The sequence below is a fragment of the Solanum lycopersicum genome, chromosome 5, assembly GCF_036512215.1.
Source record: "Solanum lycopersicum chromosome 5, SLM_r2.1".
NCBI classification, from domain to species: Eukaryota; Viridiplantae; Streptophyta; class Magnoliopsida; order Solanales; family Solanaceae; genus Solanum; species Solanum lycopersicum.
The window spans coordinates 10,172,811-10,187,996 of NC_090804.1; the positions used below are offsets into that span (position 1 = coordinate 10,172,811).

Below are 15,186 nucleotides of genomic sequence, written 5' to 3' on the forward strand. Positions count from 1 at the left end.
ATCTGTCTTTTTCTCAATGTTGCTTTTAACGTCCAAACTTCTTGCCATTAGACTTGTAGGTATCATGATTCTTGGGATCTGGTCGCTGCTCCTCGACTTCATCATGATCTCCCCCAATATGGTCATGACTACCTCTCACCTCCTCTTGAATTTTTTCAGGCTTTTTATGCTTGAATTTTGTCAAAGTTTCGACATGCGTGATGGCTTTATTGATAGCCTTGACCTGTCAGCATTCCAACTCCGTCCTGACCCAATTTTAAAGCCTATCCATGAAGTGGAAAAATATATCTTCATTGAGGTTGGGAATCTGAAACGTGAAGGTGGTTGAACTTCTTCATGTACGCCCGAGTGTTGCCTGTCTGCTTCAACTCCCTAACTTGTGGTTCGCCTCATAGATGATGTTTATAGGAAATAATGTCTTCTTGAACTCCACTTGGAATTGCTTTCAAGTGTCAATGGTGCAAAGTCACTTCCATATTTCCAACTCCTTATGCCTCCCCACAACATGAATGTCTCCAAAAGATATAACACAACTGTGTTGATTTTGTTTTCATCACTCTTCACTGGTTACACTTGAAGTAATTCTCCAAGTGTCACAAGAAATTCTTCACCTCTTGTGCGTCACGGATGCATTTGAACACATGTGGCTTGAGAGCCTTGACCTTGGCCTCTTTATCTTGGTTAAGCGACGATAATTCTCCAACTCTCAAGCCCTCATTGAATGTTTTTATCTCGGCCTTCATGGTTTCAATCATGCTCAACGCCTCCATGAGCCGTCACTCCAAGGAAGTGATAGACTTCTTCATCTCAAACTCGGCATGTTGGCGTCCCTCCTACTCCATTCGAAGATGGTCGGTCTCCTCAAGTGTGAAGTCCTCGAGAGTCTTGAACTTTTCATTGATCACGTTCAAACACCGACCTAATATCTCCACGCCTGCCTTGCTGTTTCAAACTGTGTGACCCATTTTTCTCTAGCGGTGACGTCGATGACCTCCTCGCCAAGTTCATCGTCACTTGGTTTGGTGGTCGAAGGCGGGTGAGATGTTAGCACCTCATTTGGTGTAGGGTCGAGCAACATTTTGTCATTACTTATTTGGTCCCTTTTTCCCTCGCAATTCTTCTTTCCACCTTTCACCCTGACATTGATAGTGCTAGCGGCGTTTATGTCCCCTTCGTTAACCATTCCCTTAGTGAAAAAATCTTTGCTTTGATACTAGATTATCACGAAATAAGAGTCTTACTGATATTCTGTGCAACACTCGACATCTTATTCACGGTCAGCTTAAGTATTTTGAAGCTAGATCACTAATATAACGTAAAAAAAAAAACTTAGAAAGATTTCAAGATTTGGAAGAAAACTTTTTATTAGCTTGGAAGATTGCTTTAAAACATGCTTGATGATTTACAAATGAATGTCTCATATATTTATACTACAACCTAGGGGATAAAGTGCAAATAAAAATTATGTGGCAAGACTTATGACATCCTAATGAACTAATAAAACTAAAAGCAATAAAAGGGATCATCTGGAAGCAATGAGGTTCATCACAAAACTTTGAATGCTCAACTGGATCAAAAGGTGCTGAATGCTGATCCTAGTTACTTGTGTCTGCATCATAAGAAGATATAGGTCAAATGAAATCAATAAATCAAATGTACGAGTATGCGAAGGGAATTCTAAAACAAAGCTTGAAAATACCTAAAGAACTTACCTAGCTCAACTCAACTCAACATAACTGAACTCATTTCAATATAAAGAAGTTTAAAACAAGTGTAATATAAAGAAAAGAAATGTCAACTTTGTGTGTATGCAAGGATACATATACATTTGAAATGTATGTAAAAATACAAATAAACTATGTATATAAGAATACAATTACTTTTGTAGGAGTTTCTCTAACCTACAACCATAAGAGCTATTGTGATGATACAATGTTTTGCCTCGCGCTGCCAGTGCCGTCATATACCTAGTCTAGGGTATAAAACCGGAACTACTAAGTGGATCCACTAATATATGCTAAAAATCACTAAAGGAATCATCTAAAAAGTATGACCCTTTCTATTGATGGTGGCTACATAGTTTATAGTGGATCAGAGCTGTATGAACTTTTCCTCATATCGGTGCTCAATACTGCTCCAAAATAAACTAGCTCTTTATGTTTAAAAATATTCTTTCTGTGGTTTGAGATAATTGCTCAAAACTTAGCTCAAGTCTATCTTGGAAATCTCAGTTTTCTCTCCTGCTTACTTGTGAAAGCATTTACTCTTTATTGAAAACTAGATCCAAGTCTCTTTTGGAATTTTCACATTCCTTTATTATTTAAATTTGGAAAATTTACTCTTTACTAAAAAACTAGCCCAATGTCTCTTTTGGAAATATCAATTTCCTTTCTTGTTTAAATTTGAAAACATTTACTCTTTGGGAATACATAGTTCTCATATATTCTTTTTAGGAAAAAACTTCAATCTTTATTTTTTACTCAAATCAAAACTCAAGTATTAAAACAAAGTTAAAACATTTGTAAAATTTTTTTGAAAGACTATATGAACTTCTTTTGACTTTGCTCTTAACTTTTCTTGACTTGACTCTTAATTGATCCTTTAATTGAATTATGGATTCAATGATTGTGATTTGTGATTGGAAAGATCTCATGATGTTTAAGAATGTTTTTAGATTGTTAGACATGAGAAAAGATGAAGAAATCACTGTTTAGAAGCATGTCCGCAACGTGAAAATGCGTATATATTTGGAGGCAGAATGGTCTGTGACCACTTCGAGACACAGAGAACATTTTTGTAACCATGAGGAAAAATTTCGCCACGCGGACTTGGTATCTAGACCGGTATGTTCCTTCTTCATTTTCTAACCCCAAAATGCCAAAATTTGATCCTTTTTCTCCATTTTTCTTTAGATTCAGATACCCACATATGTACACTGTGAACACCTAGTTTTTGACGTGTTTATTTGGCTCATATAATATTTTAGTAAGGACTTTTATTTTTATTTGTATTTTGGGTGTTTGTTTTTATTATTTTATTGGCTCAAATGACCCAATTTTTTTAAATTGGATTGATTTAGATCAATTCTGATGGCCCAATTGATTTTGACCGGTCAATAGAAATGGTCAAGATTGAATCTCAACTATTCATGATATTTTGATGCAAGGGCTATTATTGGACCCAAACAAAAATACAAAACTCTAAAAAATTATCATTTCTTTTATTTTAGATTTTATTTATATTTTTCTTCTTCCCCTTACTACCATGCCGCCGGCCGGCCACCGCTGCCGCCACCACCGCCCGGTGGCCACCACCTTTTTGGCTGAGAAAATCTTTAAAATTTTACCATCTTTTCCTTTCACCCTCCTCTACCTAAATCTACAAACCTTTCATCCATATCTATAGTCAAACTCCGTAGATCTAAGGAAAACCAAGTATGAATTTTTAATTTTTTCCTTAGATTTATAAAGTTCCGATCATTTCCATCCCGAACCCTTTACATAAATGTGTAGAGCTCTTCAAGGGCTATCATTTGATATAAATTTTAACAAAATCCGTTAAAAAATTTTGTGGCAAAGTTTTTCGGGGATCTTCATTTATCCGAAAGTTATGTCAATCTTTCCCCCCTCTCAATCTTTACCCAAATTCATCATTACCTTTTTTCGTTTGACCATATAACTCGTTTGATGTCGGATTTGTGTTATTAATGTTCTTTAAGTTTATCATGTTGATGATTTGCTTGAAGTATTATTATTATTTATTTGTTTTTTTATTTCGTTTTATGTTAATTATTTTTTTTAATTTTTTTTTTACTTTTTTCTCCTGCATTATTATGTTGTGTTTGATCTTTAAAATTGTTTAGATGTTTAGATTTTGTGTTAGTGGGTATTTTTTCAGATGGCCCATCAGCTATTATTCAAACAATGAATAAAAGAAATTTGTCATCTACATGACATTTGAGCCTTTTATTTTCAGATGACCCATTAACTATTATTCAAACAATGAATAAAAGAAAGGAGAATTTTATCAAAACAACAATATGTTAGTTTTTTTGGGGACACAGTAACAATATTTCAATATATAGTAAAACTAGCATGTTTTAATTAGTTTAGATTAGGAATACCGTATTTTTTCTTTTAATATGATATGTATATTATAAAAAAAATTATAGAAAAAATGGAAATTAAAACATAAAAAGGTAAATAGGATTAATAATCCTTCACTTACTTTTTAAAAAGCTGTACTTTTACCATCTTTTAAGTTGAGCGTTTTTTTTCTTCCTTGTTCTTCATATTTATAAAAAATATACAAACAAAATTATCTCCTTAATTATTCAATTGATAAAGAAGCTTGATTCTACAATTCGAATTCTGCAAATATAATCGAATATGAAATTTTTTTGAAAGCGGAAATTTTTGAATCCCACAACAACAATTTATTCCTTTCAGTGTAATTCATAATTTCGAGATCAGGTATTTTTTTAAATGTTTAATATGAAAACGTTAAATGTTTGTATGATTTGAATTTTTTTTGGAAGCTCATTGTAAGTTCCATTGATATCAATAGAAAATCTCTGAACAAGATAAGTAACAATAATATAATTATATCTGATTATATGATGTGTACAGCTGGATATGTGCTTGATTCTGTTTAGATCCATATTAGTTATGTATTTTTTTTTTATTATTTCTTGTTTTTAACAATATGAAATTTTATTTGTATTAATTTTGAAATGGTTGTTACTGTGTGATAAAAGTTGTGAATTTGAGTTCAATCTTTACCGATTTTGGTACCGTTTGAAACATACACTTTTTTGAATGTAGATTGGACACTTTTTTTTTGATTTTGAAATACTAAAAAAATGTGATCATCACTTATATACTTGTTATTGTAGCCATGGGAAGCATTAGTTTTTTGGTCATGCATTCTGGGAGGTGGAACAAGGAAATTGCTATGTTGATTACAGTATAGAAGCAATTATGCTAAAAGAGCATGCGACATTTAGAGAACTACTGGATCTTGTTTCAAAGCAAATTTGTGTTGACTTGAGCTTCAACATTGTGAAACTTAAATATAAGACAGAGGGTAGTACTGCACCTCTGGAAATACACAACGACATTGGTGTGAGAGTGTATGTGTCGTTAAAAAAAAACAAAGAATTATCAAAGTATCCTATATGTGTATCCATATTTGTGAATGACTGTCAATTAGCTGATAGAAATATGTTTGAAGATGGATTCTAAATGTGTGGGCCTGATGGAATAGATATAGTTGATATAGAAGCATTAGTGCTTAGTGTGCCGAACAATAGTGATAACATGAATTGCGACATTATTACAAACACCAAACATAAGGTAGTGTTGGAAGATCAAGTTTATAAGGACAAGAAAACTTTAAAGGCTGTGATGACGCAATACGCTATTGATCGTAGATTCCAATGGAAAACGGACAGATCGAGTCAAATATGGTATGTTTAATTAGGTTGAATTCTCTTATAATTTTTTTTTCATTATGTTTTTTTACATTGTATCAAATATTTTATTTGTATTTTAACTAATTCTAATATGGTGTTATTCAAACAGTTGTACACTTGTTTGTGTCTCTGATAATTGTGGGTGGGTGTTGAAGTCGTCAAGTATCAATAAATCTGGAATGTTCAGAATTAGAAAATTCTTAGATGATCACACTTGTCCATTGAAAGATAAGGTTTATGAACAAATTTAAGCAACAAGCAATCTTATTGGAGGTATGATACAACCCAAGTTAGTTGATCATAAAAAGAAGTTGACGCCAAAGGATATACAACAAGATGTCAGCCTAACTCTTGGAGTAAATGTATCATACTCAGTGGCGTGATAGGCTAAGGAAAAGGCTGTAATTTCATTAAGGGGTACCCCATCTGGTTCTTATGGTAAACTGTCGAGATATTTATACGTATTGGACGCTACCTACCCTGGATCTCATATAAGGATGAAGAAAACCGATGAAAATCAATTTCTTTATCTTTTTATTTCTCTCTTCCCGTTCATAAAAGGTTTTGAGTGTTGTAAAACAATTGTCGTAGTTGAAGGCAGCCACCTCAGGGGGACTTACAATGGAATATTTGTTTCTGCAAGTACTATTGATGGAGCAGGTATTAGAATGATAATATATACACTTTGTTTGGTTGATTAATATAATTATTCTATATGAAATAATAAATTTATGAAATATTTTGTGTATAGGAAATATATTGCCGCTAGCATATGGAATTATTGATTCAGAAAATGATGCATCCTGGACTTGATTTTTTGAACAGTTTAGAGAAGCGCATGACGTTAAATATAACATGTGCATTGTGTCCGATCGAAACGAAAGTATTATAAAGGCAGTTTCGAGGGTATTTGACGGGGTTCCTCATTATGTTTGTATTTGGCATTTGTACAAAAATGTGAAAACACTATTTAAAAAGTCGCACAATAGTCTGTCGGAAGTTTTTTATGGGATGGCAAAGGCATACAAACAATCTGAATTTGATGAACTGATGGAAAAGGTTGAACAAGTTGATGTTCGTGTAAAAAATTACTTGGAATTAGCAGGTTATGAAAAATGGGCTAGGGTATATGCAACAGTTGATCGAGTAATGGTTATGACATCAAACATAGCTGAGTGCATAAATGCTTGTCTATTTGAAGCAAGGGAATTACCGGTATACGAAGGTAGAACCTACATTGTTTGTTTGGAAAATAAAATTTGTACTTGCAAGAGGTTTCAAATATATGAAATACCATGTTCGCACGCTTGGACCGTTTTAAAGAAGAAACATTTTGATGTTGGGCCATATTGTTCCGACTTGTATAAGACAAGTAACTTGTTGAATACATATAGCATTCCAATTCGTCCGTTACCTGATCAAAACGAGTGGAATGTACCTGGGTATATTAAGGACCATATAGTGAAGCCTCCAAATCACAAAAAGCTCCCTGGAAGGCCATCAAAAAAGTATCGTGACAAGACGTATAGCGAGCTATATGGTAAGAAGAGAAAGAATCTTGCAGTACGTGTGGGTTTAAAGGGCACAATAGGCGTTCATGTAGGAATGGACCGCGTATTGTATATTTTATGATGTTTCATTTTTGTATATTTTTAGAGTTAGGTTGCTTCCAGATTTCTAATGCCTTTTGGTTAATAAAATAACATGAAATTCTTTGTGCATGGTTGTATCTTGAAATGTATTCGCTCTACGTCTTCTCTCGAATACCATTACTTGTATTCGAAACCTAATTGTATCTATATTTTAATACCAATTGTTACATCCATTTGAATGCATACAATTGTTGGATTCTTCTATTTGAATTCGGCAAATGTTTTTTTGTATACATTTTCTTTCGAGAAGTGTTCATTCATATCCATGTTTTCAATATATATTATATTTGACCTATCTAAAGTTTATGAGTGAACTTGTATGTGTCACAAACACAACCTTTGCAGTTACTTATAATCCAGTTGAATTGTATTTATAATTTAATATAAATTATTTTTTGTAACATTTTAATGCATACAAATTTTTTTTCTTCGTTTTCTATCGAAATGTATTCGTATCCATGGTATTAATATCTTTTGATATAATATTTATGTTTTAAAGCTATATTGTATTTGCTCTATCTAGAATGTATGAGTGAAATTATATGAGTCACAAACAAAACCATTGCAGTTACTTGTATTCAAGTTAAATTGTATTTATAATTTAATATAAATTGTTTTTATAACATTTTAATGCATACAATTTTTTTTTGGTATTCGTTTTCTCTCTAAAAGTATTCATATTCGCTATACATATTCTATCTTTTTTATGTTGTTAGTATTATTAATTGTATTTATAATTTAATAATTTAATATTAAGTCTTAAATCCATTTGAAACATATGAATGCATACATTTTGTTAGATTATTGTAATTGTTTTGGTATACCTTTTATAACGAAATGTATTCGTATCCATGATTTTAATCTACATTATATTTGTTCTATCTAAATTGTATGTGTGAACTTGTATGAGTCACAAAAATTGTATGTTGGTAGAATCATATGTATTGCACTTAAACTTCAAAAATGAGTTTTGTGTACCCACATGCAATACTTAAGCTTGACACACAAATAAAACGCTTTTTTTACCTCACTTACCACAAAGCCTCATGTATGCTCTTTTGGTAAGAAAAATAAAATATGTAGCAAATATTCATTAACTGTAACAACAAAGAAATAGATTTTATAAGTAGCAAAGATTCATTAACTGGAACAACACTGTCAGATAAACTGCACAAGGACTGAAACACTTTAATATTAACCCAAAACTTTGAAACCAGAACTTCAAGATTTTATACATTAATAAACACAAGAACTGGAACCCTTTAAAATCGTTTCATAGAAATACAAAAACTAATGTATAATGACACATCAAAAAATGGACAACAACTTATCTATTTGAATTGTATCAATCTCCTCCATTGCTACATTGAATCTGCTATATCGTGGAGGTGCTTCATTGTCACTTATTGCTCCAACATCATTATTTTGTTGGCCATAATTCCAAGGAAGTGTAGCGTATCTTGACTGTAAACACGATGCATCCAAAATATTCGCTGGAATACCTTGGCCATATGATAGGTATTCGGCAAAAGCTGGCATATAAATACCACAATCCCTATAATATAAGAAATTAAAAGTTAGTACACAATATAATATTGATGATTTGATGATAGTAAAATCAAAAGAAACACAAACTTACAGAGACCCATGTGACTGTTGAGGAACATTATCTATGAATACTACTTTAAAGAACTCATTCTCTTGTTGAGCTTGCGATACATCAATTCATTTATTGTTGTAATAGTCATTGACTATTTACTTCAAAGGGACCAGCTGAGACAGTTTAACTTCTCTGCCATGATAGCTGCATCGTGACTTGCTGCCCCATATGAGTCATACACGTTGATACACTTATCATTCAATGATATCACAGCCAACAGCCAATGAAATTTCTCCTTAACGTGGAAAAAACATAATCAATTGTATGCCAAGGTGTAGCAACATGCATTTTGTACCCTCTAATGTATTCACCAATGACATGCTGTTCATCGGCACAACCAACATCGCTATCTAAATCCAAATATTTTTCCCCAAATAGCAGAGATCTTTGAACTAAATATACAATCTACAGTTGTGTATTTATAGCTTCCTCCAACATCATACTTGGATTCTTTCCGTAGATAATATAAAATCACATCAACATGCTGACAAATTTAAAGACAAATGTATAAATACTATAACTACTAATCAATCATTGTTAGTAAAGATAAATGGTAAACAACTCTTACCGAATTGTTCAATAACTGTCCTTTGAAATACAGATTATAGAACCAATTCTTATTGTCTATTAGGAGAACGCCAAGGTTAATGGCCACAGGAATTTCAGCTAGATTCTTCTTGTAATGGTCTTGATCATGCTTCCTAAAAACACAATAAAAATAAAAATAGTATACCATCATTAAAAAAGTAATTACTATCAACATTTTAATACAAAAAAAATCAAGAAAACCTGTATATAAGCTGCACCAAACAATAACTGTTGTTGAAACACGAACAAATGACTTACTTTTGTCGTACTTTGTAAGTAATCCATCTCGAATCCATGAACAAAACGTATCCCACAACGTTATATCATAATTGCCAGAGATCAAATCAGATATAAATGGGTGTTTCAATTCAAAAATGTGGGGCTGACTTGATGAACTACCTGAAATGGTTCCAAAAATTATAAATTAAATTACACTAACACTAGCAATAAAAAAAATGATTACATTAACAAAAAGTATTTAAAAAATGGAATACTGTACCAGCAGATGATTCAAAATTGGTCAGATACGGAGATGTATTATAAGGACCTGGACGTCTATTCCTACGAGTAGGTAATGACGTATGTTCGTTATTGCTGATAGGTTAATATATCATCAATTTTTCACCGTTCGTACCCAAATGGACATCGATAGTGGCTTGATCTGCCTTTGTTGTAATGCATCCTGCAATTGTTGATTTATAACACAAGTATTGAGTTTAAAATGATACACAAATCTTGACTTACATGGCGCACAACATTTGTTGATTTACCGTCATTTAAAGCTTTGAGTGTATTGTAAAAAAATAAAAATCCAATAAACATGTAATCAAATATTAAAAGTTACAACTTCATAAAAGTGAATAAATTCAAAATTTTCGTAAAAAAACACCAAAATAGGGATCGTATATACAACCTAAATTAATAAAAAAACTACAAGTACCTCTGAATTTCCAGATTCTAACTTGTCACACTGAACAACCAGAACTTGATTTGATGGAGATTCTTTATTGGAAGTGTATGGTGGTTCATACCCATCTTCATCGTTTGAATTTGGAGGGACAATATGATCATCAGAATGCTGGGTTGTGTTATATTACAACGTAAATCATTAATAAAAATGTAAATTTAAAATACGTTACATCATTTTATTTTTAATAACAAACCTCCTGCTCATCCCGTGTTGAATTAATAGCTGTCAGATTAGTCTTGAAGTTGTCATTGATCAAATTGCGAATTTCAACAAACTCTTGTTTAACCTAAAAATATGACATAATGATGTAGCTTATTAAAAATTTAAAATTCTAATAAGTTTATAACTATGAAGGATGTACTATATGGTAAATACTTCTTTTATGAAATCTGACAGCTCTTTCAACCATCCTTCCACTTCAAATCCTCTTGTTCTCTGAAATATCATAATCACTCAAAGTTGTATTTGTTAGATATGCATGTAGACATTCAATTTGCTTTAAAATAACCTTAAGTTTCTTTAGTACCTTTTTGAATACAACATTCTTTTTCATCGGCTGTTTAACAGAAATTCGAGGTTCCAAATTTTTTGCAACCTGTTGAATCCACTAGTCACCAGCTTCTTTGTCCTTTTTCTAACAGGTGACGTTGAGGAACAAATTTTTCCTTTTTTTTTGACCTTTACTGCTTGTGGAGGAGGTGCTTGAAAATCATCGTCAGAATCTTGATCGTCACAGCTTCCCTCTCGTGGATCATCATTATTATCAATTAGTTCATCATCTAGATCATCATCTGATGAATCAGAATACTGAGGTGGAGCTTGATTTTCGATACCCTCCGATGGCAGTTGCAATACTTCAAGTTCCCTTTGATTAGGAGTAATGTTCCTGAACTTAATCTGAATCCTAAACATTTTGTTACTATTATAAATAAAAACAATAAGAAAACATACAACTTGGTGATTATTAAATATATGTCAATTAAGTACCTTGTTATTAACATCACTAAATATGGTGTTCATAAGTTTCTTGTATCTACGACTCTCATTGGTCGTCTGCCAGTTGAGCAACCTCGGAATATGGTCATCAACCTTTTGAGCGACCTGGAAATCAATACTCATACTGCACTTAAACAACCATACTTAGAATACAATAGGCATTCCTCCGATTCTGTAAAATTGTTTTTCACTATTCAACCTCTTGCTCAGTCTCTTCTTCATCAAATAGAAAGCTTTTTTTCCCCATGGAAACTGACTGTGCCTTCCACTTTCAACAAGATCAAAATATAATCTAGGAACTTTTTTGGTAGCTCTTTCACCGGAAAAAATCACTGTCTGGATGAAGTATAAAATTGCAAACTTCAGGCCATCTTGATCGTTCTCCCCCCACACTTTTCGATGAAAACTCCTCATTATATCAATTTTCCTGATCAACTTAACACCCTCAAAATATTTTTCCATGAACCTATTTGATTCTGACTCATCAAAGATGAAATCATTTTCTTCGTTGACACAATTTAATCCACTAATCAAAGCAAATTCTCTCAAAGTTAAACGCAACGTAGATCCATTTACGCGCATTACAAATGCTTGGCGAGAACTACAATTGAGTTCTAAAGCCATGCAACACCTATGTATTTGTCCGCGAGCACGACATTGATGCATTTGCATATAATTATCAAAACAGGTGCTTTCACAGAACACATTGTATACATGTCCACGTAAATACTTCCCAGGTCAGCTTTTATGTCATGATTAAAGAAACAATGAATATGGGGAGCTTTTTTTGATTTATTTTTGACATAAAATTCATTTGCCTGCACATGTTCAACAATAAAATGAATACATACTTAAAAAATTACTGATTATAAATCTATTACTAGTTAACAAAATAGAAAAAGAGAAACTACATTGTATACAAAATATTGAATGTTCATTCTGAATCATGAATATTGATGGCATTAAAAATAAAATGAAATAAATAACAAAATACAACTAAACTGATACTATAAGTCTATCAAAATTTGAATACATAAAGATGCTGAAAAGAATATAAATACATTATTCAACAATCTAATATATGTATACAAACATAATATGGGCAAAAATAATGGCTACTAGAATACAGTTCGAGAGAAATCTACTAAATTGGAATATATAAAGATAAATATTGTATTCCTTTACTTAATATTGACAAGCAAATGAGTTGAGTCTTACTTATAAGGTAATTTGTAGCATCCAATATTAGTGTTTTGGTATTTTTAGTTATATTGATACATGGTCGAGTAATTAACAAGTCGTTGCCTTTCGTAGATTTTCTTTTTTACACTTTTTATACTTGCTTTGGATATTTATCACATCACATTTAAGGATACAAATTTTTTTATGTATTTAAAACTATAAGCTTCCAATCTGAAAGACATGCAATTTCAAACACAAAAACCAACTATAGATATAGCATAAAAAATAGTTTCGTTAATAATTTAATACCTCTTTATCGTCATGACGTAATACTTCATCACTTCGATATTCTTGTTGATCAACAGGGGTTTTATAGCACGACACTTTCCTTTTTTTTTCTTGAAGAGCTATCAATTGCCATTTTTATACTCTTGTGCCATTCTCGCCCCAGATTCCTACATTTTCGATCAATCCTTGAGTAATGCACAAATCAAATGAGGGAAATTCTAGAAAATTTTGAGTTTTGTTGTTTATACCTCTAGCAATTCTGACTAAATCAGCCATTGCATACAATACACTCTTTTTTTCCAACAATCCAAAAATTTGAAGAAAAAAAATTCTTTTAACAACTGTGTATTGAACATCAAACAACAATGATTCTATATATATGAACTTTCATAATCTACCTAATCTTAAACATTGAAAGAAAATCACAAAAATAGATAAAAAATACAAAATCATAAATGTATGATGGATATTAAAATAAAAATCACATAAATTGTCCATAAAATCTTGATAAGAAAATCAGAACTTTAACAAAAACATAAAAAAAATCAAAACCGAAAGTTGAACTAACCTTGCCGCCACGAAATCTGCTTTAATAATGATCCTAGGTCGAAAATTTGCTTGAATCCTTGATAATCAATGGCTTTGATGAAGAAATCTGAAAATTTTGTGAAAGAAACTTGAAAATTTGGCTGAAAATTTTGAATTGGTTTAATTTTTACCTTTCTTGGAACTTTACACGAAATTGTTAATTAATTTCTTTTTTTTTTCATTAAATGTTATTGGACCATGTTTTGATCCAATAAATGAGTTTTCGTTAATATATTAAATTAATAATACCAATATACAATAAAATCTGAAATACACACATTTAATAAAATATGTAACATTAATAAACATATTGCTATTTTGTCATTTTCACTAAAGAATCTAAATTAATGTTATTTGATTAAATATGTTATTAAAGTTGTCTTAATTGCTAATTTTTCCTAAAAGAAATGGGTCATCTAAATGATATTTGGGCCTATTATTTTCTGATGACCCATATAACTATATTCAATTAATGAATAATGTAAATGGGTCATCTAAAAGGGCAAATTAATAATTCAATTAATCTGATTTTTTTTTAAAAAAAATTCATTGGCCATCTTGAGTGGCACCTTGGGAAAACAAAGAGTCCGATGCATGCATTGACTCTTAAATATTCAAGAAAAGTGAGAGGTTTAATGTTGAACATCTATTTAAACCCCCTTCTTTTGGAGGAAGAAAAAAGAGAAAAAGATAGAAAGAAAATTGCAAGAAGAAAAAAAAAGAAACTTTAAAAAAAATTCTTCTTATTAAAAAAAAAGAAGAAGAAGATATTTCTCTTGGTTTATCTTGGAAATTCAATTGAACTTGCTTCTATTATTTGCTTGTTATCAACTCTAGGTATCTCTTTTTATATTTCAATGTAATCTTGAATTAATGTTTATGTTCTTTTTATGTTTTTTTTAAAAAAAGAAAAATTATTGATTTTGTTTACTAAGTTTATTCTGATTCTCGTATGATTATGTTTATCCTTATGTTAGTTAGTTTGTATATTTTATTAGTTTATTATGTAGTGTTTCTCATATGATTGTGTTTATTAAGATGTACATATATATATTAATCATATTTAGTTTAAATGTCATCTTTAGTATGTAAAAAAGAAAAGGTAAAATAAAATAAAATATAACAATCGCATTTTTTTTTAGGTTTTTGGTTTTTTGAAAAACTAACTTAAGAAAAAAAATAAAAAAAATGTAAAACTAGTCATTTTTGCAAAAGGGTTTAATCTGGTCATTTTTGCAACAAAAGAAAAATGTAAATCTGGTTATTTTTGCAAAAAAAATAAAAAATACAAATATATATATATATATATATATGTGTGTGTGTGTGTGTGTGTGTGTGTGTGTGATCTTTTTAAAAAAAATTAAAAAAATTAAAAATAAAAAAATAAAATTCTCTTAAATAAATATTTGAATTGACTATCAAAGTTAAAATACAAATTTGACTAATTTGACTTAATAATCTAACAAGTAGAAAATTTGCTATTTTGCAATCTTCTATCAAATAAATCAAGGTAGTCATTTTATAATTTTTTTTTACCAAATTGGTCATTTCTTAAATTTTTATCAATATAAAAAAAATAAAATTAAAACTAGTATATCTTTAGTTTAAAAGATTGTTTAATTGTAATTTTGTAAAAAAAATAATTTCTTCTTTTGTTGTCATTGTCTAGTAGTAACACTTATTTGTTTTTTTTTCTTTTGGTAAAACAATAAATATAAGTGGTAGAAATTTTTTAATAATAGTAAATAAATAAATACTAATCATTTCTTGGTCTATATATTGCACCATT

General features: G+C 30.7%; 2 protein-coding genes across 2 annotated transcripts; one reads left to right on the top strand and one right to left on the bottom strand.

Moving 5' to 3' along the window:
- The first annotated feature begins 6,484 nt into the window (after nucleotides 1–6,484).
- LOC138348629 (uncharacterized) lies at nucleotides 6,485–7,105 on the top strand. The gene has a single exon (XM_069298187.1). It carries the CDS (start codon nucleotides 6,485–6,487, stop codon nucleotides 7,103–7,105), a length of 621 nt encoding a protein of 206 aa, XP_069154288.1.
- A 1,328-nt stretch (nucleotides 7,106–8,433) lies between these two features.
- LOC138348630 (uncharacterized) lies at nucleotides 8,434–11,963 on the bottom strand. The gene is made up of 14 exons (XM_069298188.1): nucleotides 11,493–11,963; nucleotides 11,331–11,444; nucleotides 11,022–11,240; nucleotides 10,870–10,938; nucleotides 10,719–10,778; nucleotides 10,537–10,629; nucleotides 10,314–10,451; nucleotides 10,039–10,055; nucleotides 9,873–9,934; nucleotides 9,592–9,772; nucleotides 9,354–9,486; nucleotides 9,188–9,269; nucleotides 9,081–9,135; nucleotides 8,434–8,680 (listed from the first exon to the last, which is right to left on the bottom strand). Exons 1-14 carry the CDS (start codon nucleotides 11,961–11,963, stop codon nucleotides 8,434–8,436), a joined length of 1,941 nt encoding a protein of 646 aa, XP_069154289.1.
- Between the last annotated feature and the right edge of the window lie 3,223 nt (nucleotides 11,964–15,186).